Consider the following 21,648-nt stretch of genomic DNA (forward strand, 5'->3'; position numbering starts at 1 on the left):
TCATTCCTCTTCTCCCACCCACAGCTGTGGAAATTCCCTATACTCTGGTTGTGAGCACTTGATTTACATAATCACTCTACTGTTGTTTCTTAATAACTATGCAAAATGCAGATCTTGTTGTCCTGGTAGGCTAATAATAGTTGGTAGCCAATCAGAGTGCAAGAATGTCTATTATCATGGCAGTTATTACCTTGAAATCACACAGTGGTTAGTAACATTACTCTGATTACTGCAATTCCAAAGTCCTGATTGGTGCTTGCATTTAAAATCTGTAACCGTCCTAAAGAGAGACTGGTCTGGTGTTTCTTTTCTGAGTGGTAGGCAAATCCCAAATTATATACGAGGAAAAAATAAAACCCCAAAGGCACTGAAATAAGATTAGTTAATGACTGGACAAAGAAATTGTCCGAAGTGTGCTGGTTTTCATTTTCTTTGCCTTGGTCTTTCTTCACTCCAACTAACTTGTCTCTCTCAAAGCCTTGGCACTTATATTTTACATAGAAACCTATTTTCTTGCCCTCCAAAGGATTGCAAATTTCAAATTGTTTCCACAATTTAGGGTTCTTGCCCACAGTCCTGGCACAGGAAGAAAAAAGACTGAAATGTGGCTGGGACAACCCAGTCAGATGGGTGGTATAGTAATAATAATAATAATAATAATAATAATAATAATAATAATAATAATAATAATAATAATGGGAGGGGTTTCCACTTTTAATTTCAGGTACTTAGACAGTTCAGTAGCTAAAAGATAGTCAAACAAGATGTGGTGTTAGTCACATGTTTAAACAAGCTTTTATTTTGGAGAAAAGGTAGAGTTATGAGATGCCTATCTGGAAAATGCTTCCGATCAGATTTGGGTCTGCACCAGTTTTCTGCTGAAAATTGATTCCTCCTGGCTGGGTTTACCAGCCAAGTATTATTGCCCTATGTCCTCTGCCTTCCTCAACTGGTGTGCATCCTAAAACACCTCTGTTCTTATCTAGAACATTTTCTAACAGCCTTCCAACATAGAAAATCAGTTTGGGGGATACACAATCAATTTCTATAAATTATCTCATTCACAAGTTTGTTGAATGTTAGAGTGCAGAATGCAACTCCTTGCATTTCAATTGCCAGGGGGTGGGATGGGAATCAAATGAAATATGGAAACATGTGCCTGTGCCATTTCTCTCAGTAGCTCTCCCCAAGTCTCTGGGCTATTCAGGAGACCTGACCTTTGCAAATTTTTATGTGGAACAGAAAGACTTAAAGCTAGTATTATAGCTATGAAGAATTTAAACCGTGACCAAAAAACGGAGAGAGGTAGGCTGAAAAGAAGTGGATGGCATTCGAATATGTAATGCATTTAAAAATAATAGCTGTGTAATTTGAGATAGATTGGGGACTTGGGTGTGTCTGCCTGAAAGCAAGTAGTGAGTTGCCATTGGGTTTTATCTTTTCCTAATTTTTACAGAGTCTGATTAAAATCTCTCTTTTTTCCAGCCATGCTGTGGATGAAGTAGCAACGGAGGCATTAAAATATGCAGAACAACTTCCTGTAGCACAAATAATACATCAGGTATGCTGCTTTATTTCTTTTGTTAATACTCAAGAATACGTAAGGTATTTAGTTTTGGCAATAAAACACTTTTGGTAATCTTACTAGTTTATATTCCATTTAATATTTAATTGTACAAGAGCATATATTTCTATTTAGATAGCAATTTACTATTCAGAGCACAACAGAAGAGGCTAAGCAATCCGTACGTTGTAGACTCCAGCTTGTGTTGGAAACTTGAATAACTACTTGTTTTTGTGATCCATTCTATTAAGAAAGGTTTGCATCTTGCTGACTTGCTTACTCAAAGCAATGTACATCTATACCCTTTGCTGTTAGCAAGACTTAACAGGAAAATGGTCTCTGAACTTAGATGTGAGTAAGTCTCCAGCTTGAGTACTTTTAATCTGCTCTCAGTTCAGTTGCTGTCACTGCAAAAAAAGGAGTGTCTTGCATGTAGGTATTTCATCCTAGTTGCTACCACAGTTAACTGCTACCCAGCTAGGCCAGATACCGCTGCTGCCATCTAAATGGCCCATTATCTACAGCTGTGGCTTTCAGATGCAGCTCTTTGAACATGGATAGATCAACAGGAGAAAAAAAATGGAAGTCCACCAAGCGTCAAAGTTGCTTGGAATTTCCTCTGGGTATTAATTATTATTGTAAGTCTGTTTCCAAATATCTTTGTCAATCAAAGTGGCTTCCTGCCGTTGAATTTGCTCGCTGGAGGCAATGCCAGCTTTAGCTTAAAGGAAACAAGGGCTTTATTTTAAAACTTTCAAGTGTACAGGCCTTTTCTGCAAGATGTTAAACCCAAAGGAAATTTAAAACTTTAGGCTGAAATCTGCACCTCCGGGAAGAATATCTGATGTGTTCAGAACATGGAAGATTGGAAATCAGGACCAGTTTGTATGTCAGGAACTCCCTTGGTGTTGTCAGAGCTTCAAATGACCCAGCAGCCTGCAAATGTCACATTTAAAATTCTGTCTTCATGCCTGACTCTCGGCATAAATGAATTAAACAGCAGAGCAGGCAGTAAGTCAATATGTTCTTAACAGTGAGAGTGAGCAATGAAACAGTTTGAGGATTGTTTGGAATAGGTAAATAGGAACTGCACAGAACCGTTCACCTAAAGGAATATCTGATACAGGAAACAGAATTAACCTTTAAGATGGTTGACCAGATGAAATGTCACAGTAATATTTTTACAGCACAAAGAAAGTAATACAGCCCCGGTGGGTTCGTTTGGCTGCTTTGTGCCATATTGCGATGGAATACTTCACTGAACAGAATCAGAAACGTGGTTTTCATGCATTTTGACCATTTCCTCGAGCAAACCCTTACTCAGATTACATACAGTCTTGGCAAAATTGTCTAATTTGACCACCTTGCTTGGGTATGTTAGCCCAGTCCAATATAAAACTAATACAAAGCTAAATATTATAAAAGGAAACCTTTATAAAATAGCTGCTGGTTGAAATTGTGCCGGGTTAATTCATGGTGAGGTTCATGGTGGCTCCACAACTGTGGAACCCCTCCATGCTGAGATTTGTCTGCCGCTTCATTTTACTTTTTTAGGAAGCAGGTCAATACATCCTTCTAGCAGGATTTTGAAGGTGGGGTGAATAATTTTTAGATGGTTTCTTATAGCCAGCTTTTTTTAAAGCATTGATGAACAATTTGATGCTTCCTTTCCTCCTCTTTTCTGTGTATTGCAGTTATGGAATTGCTCTTACTGTATTTGATTTGTATTTTATTGTGTTGTTTCATATTTCTATCAGTGCAAACCTCTCCGGGGTTACTGGCGACGGTTGGTTCATAGAGCTAATAAATAAACTCAAAATTACTGAACGGAAGCCCATTTTCAGTGCACTGCTGAGCTTACCTTTTGTGTCGGATTGTGGCCTCCAAATCGCCACTTTTTCAATTTATGCCGAACATTGCCCCTTTTTGTCATAACATTTTAACACTTGGAAAGTGACACTGCAGCTGGGTCTATGGTTAAATCATTAGCAAGCATACTTTTCTAATAAATCTGTACTGTGTTTGTTCGTTGTAAAAATCCATTATGGATCATTATTTCTATAAGGTTTCCTCTGTCAAGTAAAGAACAGCTTTTGGGGCCAAACCCAGTTCTAAGCCATAGCAAATATGTCTTTGACGAAACAAGAATTCCTATAATTTTATTTTTGAAGAGTTTCCCTATATTTTAATACTTGATTTTAATTTATTTTAATTTGATATTAATATTTTAAATGTTTTTATTATTATTATTGGCTTTCACTTTTCATATTTAACAACAAACAACCCCCATCAAATTCCCAGACAAATATTGTTTACTTTTTGCTTCATGTAAGCACAGTCATATGATGGAAGCCTTTTAGCGAGTTCAGTTCAGGTGAAATTTTTGAAACATCTCTTCTCAGTAACCTTGATACTGGGGAGACTCCATTTGAGGACATTCTTTAAAATTAAGCTGTAATTAAGTCAGTGGCCTTGCTCCGCTGTTGGGTTGTATTTTCCTTAAAAGGAATCTGATAACATCTGTGACCTTCTAATATAACATCACTAGAAATTGGGAGGAATTAATTTTATTGATTAAGGGAATGTTTTAATCAGTGTCAGGTCTACTAATTTTATTTTAATTTAAACCTCTAATAAATGGCAGTCATATATCAGTATAACATCCCTTTTCTGTGGTAGTGAGTTCAGGTTGCGGTAGATGGGTTACTGAAAGATCTATTTGGCAAATCTGCAGTGCATTCTTATCCCACAGTGATTTGCCCATGTCACCCTTCCTTCCCCCATTTTTAAACCCTTCATTGTCGTTGGAAATCCTCCCAATAGGAACTCCTCTAGTTTTCTTTTTAAATCAGGAGTGGGGAACCTATGATCCTCCAGATATTGCTGAACTACAACTCCCAGTATATTTGGGGTTATAGATAGCTTCCATTTTGGAAAATGTAACTAGGGTGATGATAGCCCTTAAGCAAAAATAATTTATTTTTATTATTATTATCAACCATAGCAAACATGGCCAATTACTGTAGTTCAGTAACATATGTAGGGCCGAAGATATCCGTCCCCGTCCCCCCCGCAACTTGTTTTGAACAAATAGCAGTCATGGGGTGAGCAAGTGACATTGGTTGTACTGGGGCACTGGAAAAGGAGACTTTTTGCTGCCACTGTTTTCTGATTGCTCTCCCAGGCTACAGTTTTTCCAGGAAAACAGGGCCAGGGATGGGAAAAAACTGAATTCCTAAGGCCATGGTTCTGATCTGATTTGCACACATAAACCTATGCATTATTTTTTTAATGAAATAGCAGGAAATCTTAATGGCAGATACTTCTTTCTGTGGCTGTTTTGACTATATTAGCAATGACACTCATAGCCTGAACATCAGAAATGAAGGGAATGATGAGTCATTTCTTCAAAGTTAGCAATAAATCAAGTCTAATTTCCGCAGATTAAAAAAAAATTAATATATAGAGCATGAGCTGTCAGTGTTCAAATGCCTATAGGACAACATTTAACCTAAGTCAAAAATCCTTTCACAGTCTTTTTCTTGCAGAGCTCGGAAAACAGCTTAGAACTTGATAAATAATTCTCTGCTGTAACATGGGAGTTGAAGTTGGGGAAATTCTGGTTGACAAATACCGTTAAATATACTTTGAACAAGGCCGACCAGCATTTAGCAAATAATGCTTTCTTACATTTATGGTAGCTTCAGTTCCAAGAGCCATGTCAGATTTTGAAATAAGTGACATGAATAAATGGCAACATTTATTTCTTTATACATACATACATACATACATACATACATACAAACAAACAAACAACGTACACCCAACACCTTCATTGTTGATCAATCCAGATCTACATTCTGGCATATCTGTCTATCAAATTTGTTTCTTGCTCTTCTTCCCAAGTGTCTCAGGGCAGCATGTTTGGGGTTATAGATAGCTTCCATTTTGGAAAATGTAACTAAGGTGATGATAGCCCTTAAGCAAAAATGGATGATATATTTACTATAAGCATATAAGGGAATGTGTTTCTGGGAAGCTCTGCTCTAGCCTTGGTCTATGCAGAGAAGCAGTGTTTGATCTCCTCTTCCTTTGCCTCATGATTCAGACCTGCAACTCATGCATCTAATTACCTGCTAAATGGGGTTTGCTTCAGAATTGCCATGTATAGGATCTCAGTGTAAAGCATATTACTATTCTGCTTCAGAGTATAAACTTATTTTCGTATCATTGTGCATGTCTGTCTACATTCAAATGATGTCCTGATGCAAAGTAACTCTGTTGGCACCTTAACAACTTGCTTTCAATATTTTAGGTGGTGGGCTATTATTTTAATAGAAGATCTTCCTCACTAAGAAATTAGGATAGGATTTCTGGGCATGGAATGCCTGTCTCCTAAGACTGAAGCACATGAATGGGAAGTGATGTCTATCAGCCTTGCATGAATGCATTAGTACTTGCCACTTTAACCTTGTCAGCATTTGCTGGGTTCGTCTGCTGGGAAGCCTGCATCAGCGGTACAACTCAATGACTGAATTTACTTACAGTGGAAGATTGGGGGTGGCGGGGGGGAGAGGGAGAGAGAGAGAGAGAGAGAGAGAGAACAGAAACAGATTTCTAAAAGAAATTATATCTTGACATTTCTTAACAGAGGTTAATTTGGCTTAAAGATAATCAGCCTCTCTTTCAAAGCCTGAATTGGGAATCAAGATTTTAGGTTTTTCTGGGGGTGGGGTGGGGAATAGTCACACTTTCTTCCCACTTTGTTAATCACCGACACAGATGGGTCAGAATACATTTGTTTACACATTAATAGGTTCGTTTCACTTCAATTTGTCGAAAATAAAATGGTGATTAGCACACTATAGATTTTTATTCCTCTCTTATAAAATCAGTTAAGGGTGTTTAAAACTTTAATCAAGCATGCACAGAGCTTAATGAGTGAACAAAAGCAGTACAGGTTTCAGCTAGATGGAAGCACTGATACGCTTTGGTTATAACAGTTAACCTGGAGGTAAAATGCTTTGGAAAAACTGATAAAATCCCCTGAAGAATTCAAACATCAGTGAATGAGAAATCTTATTCTACATTAGACATGATTTTAAAGTAACAACTGCTGACAGGCCATCTAAATATTTGCCAGCACAATGTTAGCCTGCTCCCCCCCCCCCCCAGCAAGCATACTTATTTTCCTAGAAACTTGTATGCTGTGAGATATTTTGCTTAAAACCATTTAGATGCTGCCTTTTATAAATGATTTCAAGGTATTGGCCCCCATCCAGCCCTTTACTGAACAAGGTTTAGCCTTTCCAAATCCTCACGTGACTAGGAAAAATAGAGCTGAGTTCTGCCAACATGCTGGTGACACTATACTCCAAATCCCCAGCTGATCTCTCCCAAGAGTTTCATGTGCTGTGGAGAACCCAGCAGTGGCGATCCTGAACACCACCACCCCTTGCTTTAAAAAAAGAAGTAATTAACATTTTGCACAGCACTCCAATCAAAGTACTGACAGAAGTAGTTGCAGTCACTAATACATTGCAGGGCAGAGGCATTCTAGGCTCACAAAGATAGAGGCTTCAGCCGCTTGGTGCTCCTCTGCTTTGCTCAACACCCCTTACCTGTCATTGTGGCTTGGCCTGGTAACCCTACAGGGAGACAGGTGGCACTGGGAAACATTAGGTACAGGCGGTGCTAATCACAAGAGAAGTGTCAAGCTTCCTTGCAGCTCCAAGACTAGGCAGGGAGCTTGCTAGACCCCTTCCCTCCTTCAACCTGATGCTGGCCTTGAAGTCATTAAGGAACTGGATGATTCACACAAATGGAGGGTGGATTTGGTGAAGATATGTATGAGCAGATGGCTTGTTGTTATCTCTCTAAACCATGGTTTGTCATACATTGCCCTTGACAGATTTACTTCTGTTAACATGGAGATTGGTAGGCCTGTGTGTTTGGGGAACCAATGTGAAACTGCCACCAACAGGTTTTCGAAAACATGCTCCCCTAGAAACTATATTTAGCTGGAGACAAATCAAGCAGTGGTGTGTGTGTGTGTGTGTGTGTGTGTGTGTGTGTGGTCCCAAGAAACGTGTACCCAAAGTTTATAGAAAATGAATGAATTTATTATAAAGCATTAAGGGTATTTTTAACATATTTTTAAAGTACTGGGCAATCATAAAAGAGTATCCCAACATAATCACACTTTTAAAGAGTAAGAGTTCTAAACTAAAAGGGGAGGTTGCACTGATGGTAGAGATTGTTGCAAAGTTCTCTTCATCCCCAGGAACTCGCTAACATGAAGGTCAGGCATAGATAAATCAACTATGGAACTGTGCATAAGATCAAGGACCATGTTCCTCGTGGTCTTTTGCTTTACCTACTCCACACACACCCTCTATTTCATGGGTGTAGCCAGGGAGGGGCAGCTTCCCCTCCTAGATCAAGTAAAACAATAGAAATACTTAACTAACTGACCAATCACGTCAGTTCTGGCCCGCCCCCCACAAAACTCCTGCCACCCCAACAAAACTCCTGGCTACACCCATGCTGTAATTCACCCCTGCACACAAACTAGAGGTAACAACAAAGGCCACGTAACACTTTTCTCTTTTTACTTTCATTAATTGGAGCTAAATGGTAGAGCAATCCTTCCTGGGAATCAGCTCACTCAAAACTTCCCCCCTCCACGTAGCTGGAACAAAATCTTCCCGTTGGCACGAATGCGAACTTTTCCCTCTAAGCGTTCTAGCTGCATGTTGGGGGGATAGGGTGATTTTACTTCTGATCACATTGGAGTAGAAAGAGATAAGTATCCCCAGCCCACACACACTGCATTCTTGGTAATGACCCCTCATTAATTGATCCTGTAATAATTAACTCTCTTAATTACTGTAATTAGTAAATGTAAAAAAGAGCTGTAGCTATGCACACTGTATCTAAGCACATGATTACCTCTGCTGTCTGGTTGCCTCTCCTGTCTGGCCTGTGGGGTGCTTGGTTGGCTCCAGAGCCTCAAGCTGGATTAATGCAGGCCTCTGTCACATTTGACCATAGCTCCCAGGCTTGAATGTACAAAGACTGAGCTGCTCTGGAGTCTTGGGCCGAAAGGAGTTGGACAAATAGGTGTCTGCTCCATCGCTCAGTTCTTTCATCTCTTTTCTCAGCTTCTGTCTGCTGATCTTGTTTTCTTCCCTTTCTCCAAAGAGTTGGCTCCATCTGTATGCCTGAAGGGTAGCTTGTGGAAATAGCCACTCAGGTGACTGGTCTAGTCGTGTCAAATTTGCAAACTCACACAAGATCGGAGTTACTATTGAGCGAAAACAATACACTGCCTGCCAGAATTGCTGAGGGCTCACATATAGGTTCCCAGGTTTCAAGGTGGTGTCCTTGCTTGAAGAACTGTCCCTGAATTTTTTCCTCTGTTCATGAAATTATCTAATCTGTCCTCAGGAACTTTTGATTGCTCCAGTGTGAATCATAACCATATTGGATGAGAGCCAATTCTCCCTTACAGTACTTGTTTAGATTTTGCTTTAGGAGCAAGCTCTCACCCTTTCTGTTTCTGTTTTACTTTCTTAGTTCATATTAGCTTAGTTTATATTACCATTTCTGCCCCTGGATGTAACTCTTTTCTTCCCAGATATTTTTTAGAGGCGTGCTCTGAACATTCACATCCAGTTTTGACCCTCTATTGTAAAGCACATGATATGCACTTTCTGACCCCTTTAGGACGGTAATTTCTTCAGTTCGTGTATCTTTGGTATTCTATATTATTCTGCTTTTGGATGGATCCTCTGTCAAACTCTCGCCACTTTGCAAGGCCCCTTTCATCTTTCAAAAAGCTCTGATTCTGAAAAGAATGCCCTCAATTACAGTTCTCATTGCTTGCTGTTTACATTTTCATAATGCACACCTATGAATTCAGCAAAGACTGTTGTGAGATGTATACCATGCAAATCAGATGTTGTTAGGAAATAGCACAGGAGTTTCAGTGACATTTCATCTCAAGAGCTACCTTTACCCATCTCAGTCTAGCCAGTTAATTGGATCATCTTCAGAGGCCCTTTTACATGTCTCTCCACTGTCTGAACTGTAGAAGATAGGGCCTTCTCCACAGCGACACTAAGATTATGGAAAAGTTCCACAATCTATATTAGGGCAGTACCTTTATTAGGCCAATGAAAATGTCACAAAATCCATGTGTAAGCTTGATTTCACTAGAGCTCTTCATTACTGGATGGTAAACAGAGCAGGAATGGAGAAAATCAGCTGATAAGGAAGCCATGAGGTTTACATTTGGTCACAGGCATAAGAGGGAATGTGGGATGAGGTAGCAGAGATTTGAATGAGGTGCTGTGTGAGTTTCAGGAAAGAAGGAGCAAATGATAAATACTCCATATTTGAAAATATAAAATCCAGCTGATGCATAGCTCTTTCTAGGTTATAATAATAATAATAATAATAAATTTTATTTATATCCCGCCCTCCCCAGCCGAAGCCGGGCTCAGGGCGGCTAACAACAATAAAACAATACAACATTATAAATACATTCTAAAAATTAATTAAAATACAAATTGATGGCAACCATAGACTAAAGCTTTGTAGAGATTGCCAAAGGAGGGAGTCAGGCTGCGCCCTGACCAAAGGCCTGGTGGAACAGCTCTGTCTTACAGGCCCTGCGAAAAGATGTCAAGTCCTGCAGGGCCCTTGTCTCTTGCGACAGGGCATTCCACCAGGTTGGAGCCGCAGTCGAAAAAGCTCTGGCTCTAGTTGAGGCCAGCCTAACCTCTCTGTGGCCTGGGACCTTCAAGATGTTTTTATTTGAAGACCGTAAGTTCCTCTGTGGGGCATACCAGGAGAGGCGGTCCCGTAGGTACGAGGGTCCTAGGCCGTATAGGGCTTTAAAGGTTAAAACCAGCACCTTAAACCTGATCCTGTACTCCACCGGGAGCCAGTGCAGCTGGTATAGCACCGGATGAATGTGATCTCGCAGCGAAGACCCCGTAAGGAGTCTCGCTGCGGCATTCTGCACCCGCTGGAGTTTCTGGGTCAGTCTCAAGGGCAGCCCCACGTAGAGCGAGTTACAATAATCCAGTCTGGAGGTGACCGTCGCGTGGATCACAGTGGCTAGGTCAGGGCGAGAGAGGTAAGGAGCCAACTGCTTAGCTTGGCGGAGATGAAAAAATGCCGCCTTTGTTGTAGCTGCAATCTGCGCCTCCATGGAGAGGGAGGTATCGAAGATTACACCCAAACTCTTAACGGACGGTGCTGGCACTAATTGCACCCCCGCAAGAGAAGGGAGTTGCCCCCTCAATCTCATATCGTCCCGTCCCAGCCAGAGGACCTCTGTCTTCGAAGGATTTAACTTCAACCGGCTCCCACGTAACCATCCAGCCACAGCTTCCAAGCATCTGATCAGTGTGTCTGGGGCCGAGTCAGGATGGCCATCCATCAACAGATAGAGTTGGGTGTCATCAGCATACTGATGGCAGCCCAGCCCAAAACTCCGGACAAGCTGGGCAAGGGGGCGCATAAAGATGTTAAAAAGCATCGGGGAGAGAATCGCACCCTGAGGCACTCCACACACCAAGGAGTGGCGGGATGACAATTCCCCCCCAAGCGCCACCCTCTGTCCCCGACCAGAGAGAAACGAGCGCAGCCATTGAAGGGCTGTGCCCTGGATCCCCACGTCGGCAAGGCGGTGGTCCAGGAGTTCGTGATCGACCATGTCGAAGGCTGCTGACAGATCTAGAAGAATCAGCAGCCCCGACCCGCCTTGATCCAGCTGCCTACGGAGATCATCTGTTAAGGCGACCAGAGCCGTCTCGGTCCCATGACCAGCGCGGAAGCCGGACTGGAATGGATCCAGAGCCGATGTTTCATCCAGAAACCTACCAAGCTGTTCCACAACCGCTCTCTCAATCACCTTACCCAGGAATGGAAGATTCGAAACCGGGCGGTAATTGGATAGATCTAAGGGATCTAATGATGTTTTCTTTAAAAGCGGGCGCACCACTGCCTCCTTCAGTTCCCCTGGGAATGTCCCGGTGCCAAGGGACAAATTGATGATATCCCCCAGGGGGGCCCGCACCTCGTCTGGACACGCTCTAATCAGCCAGGACGGGCACGGGTCGAGAGGACAAGTGGTGGGCTTTCCAGCTCGGAGGAGTCTGTCCACATCGGCTGGGGATATCCGGTCAAAGTGGTCCAATACTGGACCCGAGGACAGTCGAGGGGCCTCCAGTTCCTTTATTGTATCGAAATTGGCGGGGAGGTCATGGCGGAGCAACAGGACCTTCTCCGCAAAAAAGCTCGCAAATGCCTCACAGCTGTGTGTCCAATTGTTATTTAAATTTGGCTGTCCTTCGAGGGACGTTAAAGACCGAATTATACTAAATAATTGCGCCGGGCGAGAGCTAGCGGATGCAATGGAGGCCGAGAAGTAGGACTTCTTAGCAGCCTTCACTGCCATCTCATAGGTTTTCATAGAAACTCTATAGGATGTTCTTGAAGCTCCGTCACGGGCACCCCACCATACTCGCTCTAGCCGTCTGAGGTCCCGCTTCATTTTCCGGAGCTCCTCGGTAAACCAGGGAGCCCGGTTTCTGCGGGGTCGCAGAGGGCGCTTAGGTGCGATCTCATTGATGGCTGCCAGGAGCTGGGTATTCCAGCCCTCAACAAGCTCAGTCAATGAGTCGCCAGGGGGAGCAAGGTCCCGCAAGGCTTGACGGAATCTATCAGGGTCCATCAGCCTCCGCGGGCGAGCCCAAATCGGCTCGCCACCCAAGCAGGGTGGGGGTGGAACGTCAATCCTGGCTTTCAGAGCGTAGTGATCAGACCATGGCACCTTCATCGAAGGAAACATGATCACATCTATACCGACGCCAAAGATCAAATCCAGCGTGTGGCCTGCTTGATGTGTGGGGCCCGAAACAAACTGGGAGAGCCCTAGTGTCGCCATGGAAGACACCAGGTCCAGAGCTTGTGAGGAGGGAGTGGCATCAGCATGGATGTTGAAGTCCCCCAATACCAATAGGTTAGGGAACTCCAAGGCCCAGCCGGCCACCGCCTCCAGCAGGCCTGACAGGGTGGCTGCTGGTGCGCTAGGTGGCCGGTACACCAGCCAGACAGCCAAGCTCACCTCGGAGCCCCACACTAGGCCAACACATTCAATGCCGGGGATCGATGGCGATGGTAGAGCCCTGAAAGAACAATCTTCCCGGATTAATAATGCCACCCCTCCCCCCCGGCCCACAGTCCGCGACTGGTGGAGGACGGAGAAACCCGGGGGCGCCATCTCTCGTAAGGTAACAGTATCCCCTTCGCGCACCCAGGTCTCCGTCACACAAGCCAGGTCGACCCCCTGAGAGATGAAGAAATCTCGCAGGGTGGCGGTTTTGTTGCCTATAGACCTGGCATTGCACAACACTAGTGACGGAGGTGAGTAATCCTTGCTCACCCTACCCTCGTATCTCGGGATGGGGCGCAGATTGGAAGGGGTACGAGCATATCCGTATCTCGATCCCCTTCGCCTATAACATCTGCCCCCACCGCCATACCTCCCTCGCCCCTCCACAGTAGGAATCCCAAGCCTCACATTCGCCTCCATTTACAAAATATAAAAGCAAACAAACAGAAACAATTACACCAGAACAAAACCAATCCCCACCCCACTCAACAACCAGCCCGCCCCAACCCAAAATAAAACAAAACAAAATAAAAATACATGGATAAAACCACCGTTTATGGTGGAACAACACAATAAAAAGTAAAAACACCTTTACAACACTTTAAAATATATAAAAACATTTTAAAAATTTGCTGCAGCAGCACCAGTGTCCCCAAAGTTGTGGCGGTGGTGGGTGTGGGCCCACCACAATGTTCACGGCAGAGCGGCAGCAGCAATGTTCCGAGGCCTCCTTGGAGCCTTATGTGCTGAGGTGGAGTATGGGGCCCACCCCCAGGCCCAAGATGGATAATGGGCTTCAGGGGGGAGCGGTCCTCCCCACAAACTCACGGCAGAGCGGCAGCAACAATGTTCCGAGGCCTCCTTGGAGCCTTATGTGCTGAGGTGGAGTATGGGGCCCGCCCCCAGGCCCAAGATGGAGAATGGGCTTCAGGGGGGAGCGGTCCTCCCCAAGACTCACCGGCAGAGCGGCAGCAGCAATGTTCCGAGGCCTCCTTGGAGCCTTATGTGCTGAGGTGGAGTATGGGGCCCACCCCCAGGCCCAAGATGGATAATGGGCTTCAGGGGGGAGCGGTCCTCCCCACAAACTCACGGCAGAGCGGCAGCAGCAATGTTCCGAGGCCTCCTTGGAGCCTTATGTGCTGAGGTGGAGTATGGGGCCCGCCCCCAGGCCCAAGATGGAGAATGGGCTTCAGGGGGGAGCGGTCCTCCCCAAGACTCACCGGCAGAGCGGCAGCAGCAATGTTCCGAGGCCTCCTTGGAGCCTTATGTGCTGAGGTGGAGTATGGGGCCCGCCCCCAGGCCCAAGATGGAGAATGGGCTTCAGGGGGGAGCGGTCCTCCCCAAGACTCACCGGCAGAGCGGCAGCAGCAATGTTCCGAGGCCTCCTTGGAGCCTTATGTGCTGAGGTGGAGTATGGGGCCCACCCCCAGGCCCAAGATGGATAATGGGCTTCAGGGGGGAGCGGTCCTCCCCACAAACTCACGGCAGAGCGGCAGCAGCAATGTTCCGAGGCCTCCTTGGAGCCTTATGTGCTGAGGTGGAGTATGGGGCCCGCCCCCAGGCCCAAGATGGAGAATGGGCTTCAGGGGGGAGCGGTCCTCCCCAAGACTCACCGGCAGAGCGGCAGCAGCAATGTTCCGAGGCCTCCTTGGAGCCTTATGTGCTGAGGTGGAGTATGGGGCCCACCCCCAGGCCCAAGATGGAGAATGGGCTTCAGGGGGGAGCGGTCCTCCCCACAAACTCACGGCAGAGCGGCAGCAGTGATGGAGTGATGGAACTCTCTGTTCCAGCGGGGTGACCTGTGGTCCCCTGATGTTGCTATACTCCAGCTCCCATTAGCCATAGCTAGTATAGCCAGTGATCAGGGATGATGAGAGATATAGTCTACCAAAATCTGAAACGCCATAGGTTTCTCATCTCTACTCAGTTGTGAGCACTTGCTCCCATCATCCTGATTTCTGTCTTGAGACTAAGATGGTGCTATTTCTGAGGGCCTTTTGTTTGTGAAATAAGATGTTCTTCATCTCCTTAATTTTAGCTGTCTGTTGGTAGTCTGTACCTTTTACCTGGTAGCTATTTAATTCTAAATTATGGTGGATGTTTTTATCCCTTTTGTGAACCATAGATTAAAGGACATTTTCCACATAAAACGCTAAGTCACAGTTTGTTTAATGAATTCTGAGTTGTTATGCAGATTGGCAAAACAAGCCATGGGTTGTTTCTCTGATGTTTAATTTGCTTTCTGTTTGCTCTTGTATCATGCCTTTATAGTTTGACCACCCCACCCCAGATATTCACCAGTCAAACCATGGTTAAAGGGTTCACACACAACGCCGAGCCACGGTTAAAACAAACACATGCTTATAATTCAACCCATGATTTCAGATTGTGGTATGTTAACAGTTAAGATGTGGGCAGGGTTCAATCATAATGCTAGCCATGGTTTAATAAACCATGGTTTACTGTTATGTACAAACTAGGCCATGGTGAATGGACAAATGGTATACAAATAGTATAAATGAATATATTAAATTGTGTAGTTATGTAAATGAGGAAAGAACATATGACAATTCCTTTAGCCATTTCACTTCTAATCATGGGACAAAACAGTCCCTTGGAGCTTTCATTCTGGGAAAGAAAATACAAGGATAATTTGGCAACATATGAAAGTTTTTTTTAAAAAAAATATCTTAATCTTCAGTCATTGTACAAATTGTTCTAGGTTTTATTGGATTTTATTATTGTAGGGTAAAATTAAGAAAAGAAAATAGCTTGTTTACTTGAGATTTTAAAGTACAACGAGGAGGAAAGAAGCAGACAAATGAACAATTGCCCCAGTGTTGTTCATAAAATACATTTGTGCCTACTTCTGTGTCCTGAGATGAGCACTTTGGTTTTATTGCTTTCTTTTATGTTGGCATTGTTGGGCCTTTTATTTTTCTCATATCTCTAACGTATTGAAATCTAATAGCTACTTATGTGCCCAGGAGCAGCAAGTGTCATTATGCCAAGTTCTGCCAATTCGTGTCAGTTCTGTGGGCACAAAATATCAAAGGGAATTACTACTACATGTGAGAGAAAGAGAAGGGAGGTGCTAGAGAGACAATATCTGTGTGCAGAATCAAGCAGAAGTTCTGATCATATTGTTCCTAGTATATTTTGAAGCACCAAAAATGATAAAAATATGTATTTCATTATCTCCGAGTAGCATTCGTTTCGGAGAGATAAATGTATCCCTGTGTAGCACTCACGTTGAGGATCATTAACATTTAACATTTATTACAACCCAATCCTACAGGTGTAACTATATGACTAGTAGCAGAGCTAAAGGTGACATAACCCATTAACAGAATCTCATGCTTTCATTGGGGGATAAGGGTTGCTTTTGGTTATTATTTCTTCATTAAGTGTTGTGGTAGAAAGGGATTTATTTTCTACTTCCACTTTTAATGGAAATTCCAGACTGGCGGTGATTCCAAGTTAGTGTTCTTCACTGAGAAATCCCCCCCCCTCCTGCTGCCTTCCCTTTACAAACAAATCAGACTTCAAGTTTATTTCTAGAAGCTCAACTAGGCTTAGCATTTATATCTGGAAAGTGTTTCCTCTTTGCTCTGCTAAGCGTAGCTTGAGAGATGGCTAATAACTGGGTGTCATGAGGTTGGATGTACACTGCCTTTGTGCTCTTCTCTCTACAGCCCAAAGACAAACAAAAACTCACACAAGCAGAGTAGCCACTTAATGTTTATCTCTCATCTCAAGATCCTCTCCTCTTTAATTAGAAGAATTTTTTAGAGGCTCCTATTGAGTTATGTTACTGAAACTTTCCAGGTTGTCTATTCCCACCCCAGAAGTGTACAATAGGTACATTTGATTAACAGTAGGGTAGGTGGATTAGCATATCAACAAAGGGTTCTTGACTTGTTAAGAGATGGGCAGGGTAGTTCGAACCCTGAACAATTATTCATGCATCATAATGTCTGTAATGGGTTGTATTCAATTGCCCTAGTTCAGGGCAGCAGTCACTCTGATTCTTAAATAAAACATAATTTGCAGTACTATTGACAAGCTGCAAGAAAATGCTTAAGCGCATTGCTTTATGGCATTGATCAGCGCTTGAGGTATATATTTCTAGCGTTTTGAGCTGAAAACAGGGCATCTTTCAAGTAAGATAGGATGACTTTGCTTGGACTTTTCCAGCTTCCTAGAGAGGTCACAAGTGCAAGAAACATTGGATGCATTCCTCATCCATCATCCGCAGGTCATGCACTCCCAGGTTATATTGTTGTCGGTCTTCTTGTTCTGTTGTCTTCATTGGTGCCAAAGAAATTCAAGTGTACATTGAGGATGACAAGCTAGCTCTCTAATGTAGCTTGTGCTATATGGCATCAATCAATGTCAGTCACCAGTTGTTCCTCTCAGTGTGGGAGGGCTTCTATGTTATTGTTGCTACGGAAGATATTTGCTTTTGCAAGTTACAGTTTGTAGTAATAGTTAGATTGTTGCATTTCCCACTTAAAATATGAATCCCAGGGTGCATACACAAGTGTTTGATGCATTTAAAAGTTTTTGGCTACTGAGCCTAGCATTCTCAATGAGTACATTTTGAAGGTAGTTCCATTTTTTTTTTTTGCAAGGTGTTTGGTCTGTCTGATCTCCTCGTTCCATGACCAGTTAAGTTTCTCTGGAACTCTAGGAACTAAAATTTCCAGGCTGCCTTGAAGGATGCTGAGGCAGATGAACTTAATTTAAACTAATTTTTGCTGCTACCATTCTTCAAGAATGAGAGGTGATACTTCTTATAGAAGCATGTTTTACCTTACCTTGTCAACATATTCCAAAGATTTTCAAAGCTAGATCAGGTGTCAACCTTACTGGCTAGTGCTGTTAGATTATACTGATGTTATTCTCTACATTTCAGATTATCTCTCAGCTTTCTTTATTATGAAGAAGACCCAAACTGGGCGTTTCCATTCAAATGTGTGTAACTTTCTCCTGACTGAAGCTGTTTTCCACTCAATTCCCCACAACCCCTTTTTCTGCTTTTGGAGGAGCAAATATGGCTGACAATCTCTCCCTCTCCCTGACGCCACCCAGGAGGAGGGAGATATTGAATAGCTGGGGGAGGAAGGGTTAAACACATCAGAAATTAATTCACATTTTTCATAAACGGCTTTTCATGGGGAAAAGGGGAAAAGAAAGTTGCAAGTATTTCTGTTGAACATCTAGTTCACCTGTCAGTCACATCTCTTAAGATTCTACTTCCCAAGCTATTCTACTTGAGCTTCATTTTCCTCTCCTGTATCCCACGAGGAGTGGTTTTTCTTTCCTCATTCTTTTATCCATCCCTGAAGTAGGCCATAGACTCAGCACAAACTCCCCAGTCTGTTGGGACTAGATTGCCAAGCTTTTAAAAGCTTTTATTTAACTAACCCTATTCAAATTTCCAAAAACTTTCCATTACAAGAAAACGGCATACACTATACTTGGTGTCTGGGAAACTATTAAAAATAAGGTTTCCTGGAAACCTCATTTGAAATAATCTTAAGTAGACTTTGTTATATGTTACCATAAAATTGGAGTTAAAGGTAAAGGTACCCCTGCCCGTACGGGCCAGTCTTGACAGACTCTAGGGTTGTGCACCCATCTCACTCAAGAGGCCGGGGGCCAGCGCTGTCCGGAGACACTTCCGGGTCACGTGGCCAGCGTGACATCGCTGCTCTGGCGAGCCAGAGCTGCACACGGAAACGCCGTTTACCTTCCCGCTAGTAAGCGGTCCTTATTTATCTCCTTGCACCCGGGAGTGCTTTCGAACTGCTAGGTTGGCAGGCGCTGGGACCGAACAACGGGAGCGCACCCCGCCGTGGGGATTCAAACCGCCAACCTTTCGATCGGCAAGCCCTAGGCGCTGAGGCTTTTACCCACAGCGCCACCCGCGTCCCAAAAATTGGAGTTAAAGCATAGTAATTACTCGTGTGTGTGTGTGTGTAGTCATTAATTTTACAACTAAATGACCTTGTAGGTGCGTAAGGTTCTGGCCTCAGCCACTTGCCATTTTAAATTGGCAGAACTGCACCATGGTCGACACCTACAATTCAGTAAGGATGCTCTGTAATGCTATAATAATTCTGTGGCATTTAATATATATTCCAGCACTTAGTGTTTCATGGAGAAATAACTTTGTACACTAGAAATCTCTGGCAGTAACCTACATGCTCTAAAAGCTTATAGAGTGAGTTTTGTAGCAAACTCCCCTACCCCCGCAATGATAGAGTATGGCTCTGGGAAAAAAAAAAAGGCAAAATAGTAATTTAAAAAGAGAGTGCCTCTAAGTATGTCCAGAAGGCCTTTTCTTCACAGCACCGGGTAATCTCTGCTGGCTCACATGCATCTCAGATTAGAAACATAGCATTTCGTCAAACTGCAGCTTCCAGGCAGATTGGGGCTCTGGCATCTCTGTAAGTAAAAATGAATCACTGTGCATTGCCTAAGAAACTGCTAGTGCTGTCATGTCTTCAGAGTACAATGAGGTGTAGCTAAAGTTAATGTGAGTTTCTGAGAATTCCCCCTTCTGCTCTTTCTTTTTAAGACCCCTTTTTCCTTCTTATTAGAGATGTTGAGAAGTGACTTGTGAGTAATACTGATTGCTGAAATAGTTAGGTCTGCATCTGCTTTGACTTTGCTATTAATTTATTTGTTTAAGTATTTATAAAATACCAGGTAGGTGTTCAGCAATATAACAAGAAAGCTAAACAATTAGAAGCAGTATAAAGCTATTCTTTAAACCACTGGCTACTAAAGAACATTTTAAACAGCTACATAGGTCTATGACAGCAGGCTTGAGGTGTTTTGGTGCAATACCTGGCAGGTATTTTATGCATAGTCTGCTGTAGTAGAATTTTTCCCGTTAAGCGAATAATTTACTTCCTCCCTCCCCTCTTTATTCTTTGCTCCTCTGAGACTCATTATGCTACATTTGTCCACATTCATCTGCATTTGTCATTTGTTAGCTCAAGCTTTTGCTTAACTGTTCTCAAAGTCTCTGCATCTGTCTGCAGAATTGCTTCTCATTTATTTGCTGTTTCTTCATATTTTGAATCAGAATAGTGAATACTATTTAGGTCACTCCAGCGAGTTGTTTCCTGTGGGAATATGAGGAATAGGTTTCCTGGTGCATAATAGTATGCAAATAATGTCCTCCTAAATCGCATAGGAATAGACTCAAATATATGTGCCAGTGTTAATGACCTTAATAGCTTTGACAGCTTCTTAATATACCATGTGCTGTTGTAAGCATGGCATTGGAGAGATATATGCCTAGCGTAGCTGAAGGCACAGGAATCTATTTCAAAATTTATTTAATACTGAGAATTTAGTATGTCAGCAGCATACTGTACTCTGTACAGAAGTGTTAAAGCCAGCAGTCGGTCTGATTTACCTCACTAGCATAAGCCACAGGAATAACATTAGGCACCAATAATAATGCTGAAGATACCTATCACATTAGCTTAGAGCACTTTAGCTGGCTTTTCTGCTGGTGTTCTCCCATGAATGGAAATTAGATTAAAAAAAAATATCCACCTGATAAGATATTCTACACTATTTTTCTAATGTTTGAAGCTGTGTTTTTTAAAAAGTTATCCTTAGAAAGCAATTTTAGACTTGTTGTTCTCTTTCAAAATTCAGGCCACTGCTGTTATGTTCTGCAAAGCCTTGCTACCAGTGGGCTTTTCCCAAACTTTGTTTTCTTCACATTAACTTACATTTCTGCTGAACAAGGATTATACTAAATGCAAATACATTTTAGGGAGTTAGACCCACCATCAAATAAAATTTGCATAGCTAAAAAGAGATTTGACTTCCTCCTCTTGTTGACACCCTTGAACCCTACGCTAGAGATAAATGATATATTTAAAAAATTGCCCCAAATGTGGCAGTGATGAGCTGGGGTGAAATTGTTTCCTCCCCCACTTAAGCAACAGAATGTTGAGAATGCCAAACATGACGTGATAATTTCACATTTTTTCCTTAGCTATTCAGACATTTTTAAATATTTTCTCCTAGAACAAATTTAATTGATGTTGTTCTTTCCCCATAGTCCAACACACACACACAAAAAAATGTTAGTTTGAATGCACTACAGGGTTTTCAGGCTAAGTAGGTGTGCTAATTAAGTAGTTGACATTTTTCATATCATGGTGAGAAAATTTGCCTAATGGCTTAGAATAATATACTGCAGAACAGATTTATTCTATTGTTAATTATATCTATTTACAGATATCAGTATGAGGTGTACACAAATTAAACACAGAGTGCCTTTTAAAAAGTATTTATTAGTTCTGGAATTGTCGCCTGCATTGCTGCAGTTCCCCTTTGCAGTTTCTGTTAATTGTTCAGCCCTACAGAAATGATTTGTGGAAATATTTTTTCTTTAAGTGTTTTTCTTCACTCTTTAAAAAAGAATAATAAAGGCATTTGAGAGAAACTCACATGTGAGCAAAGTGAATTCCAGATAAATTAGGGGCTTGTGTTGATAGCATTGGGAGAACAGACCCTTAATGTTATAGATTCAGATTTTAATACAGACCTGATTCAGACATAATGAGAAGCCACACTTTACTACTATATGGACATATTGGGATGAGTCTCAGGCGCATCTTTCCCTCTTGCCATCTTTCACATATCAGAGGAGATCAGTGTCTCCATTTTCAAACCACACTTCCCAATGAATTAAAGGAACTGTGTCTTGTTTAAACCATGGGTGGGGAACCTGTGACCACCCAGATATTGCTGAATTCCAACCTCCATGATTCTTGACCATTGGCCATGCTGGTGTCATGATGCTAGAGTTTGACTTCCCTTACTTTGAGGGGTGAGGCCAAGGATTCAGAGTGGAAGG

At 42.7% G+C, this 21,648-nt stretch overlaps 1 protein-coding gene across 1 annotated transcript in view; it reads left to right on the forward strand.

Annotated features, from left to right (window-relative positions):
• The window catches only part of PIGK (phosphatidylinositol glycan anchor biosynthesis class K), a 101,746-nt gene that overhangs the window by 70,730 nt on the left and 9,368 nt on the right, over positions 1 to 21,648 (forward strand). Inside the window, exon 10 of the mRNA XM_028733055.2 lies at positions 1,486 to 1,561. Within this exon, the coding sequence (XP_028588888.2) occupies positions 1,486 to 1,561 (76 nt within the window). The remainder of the gene's footprint in view (positions 1 to 1,485; positions 1,562 to 21,648) is intronic.

This window comes from Podarcis muralis, chromosome 5 (assembly GCF_964188315.1).
Source record: "Podarcis muralis chromosome 5, rPodMur119.hap1.1, whole genome shotgun sequence".
NCBI lineage: Eukaryota > Metazoa > Chordata > Lepidosauria > Squamata > Lacertidae > Podarcis > Podarcis muralis.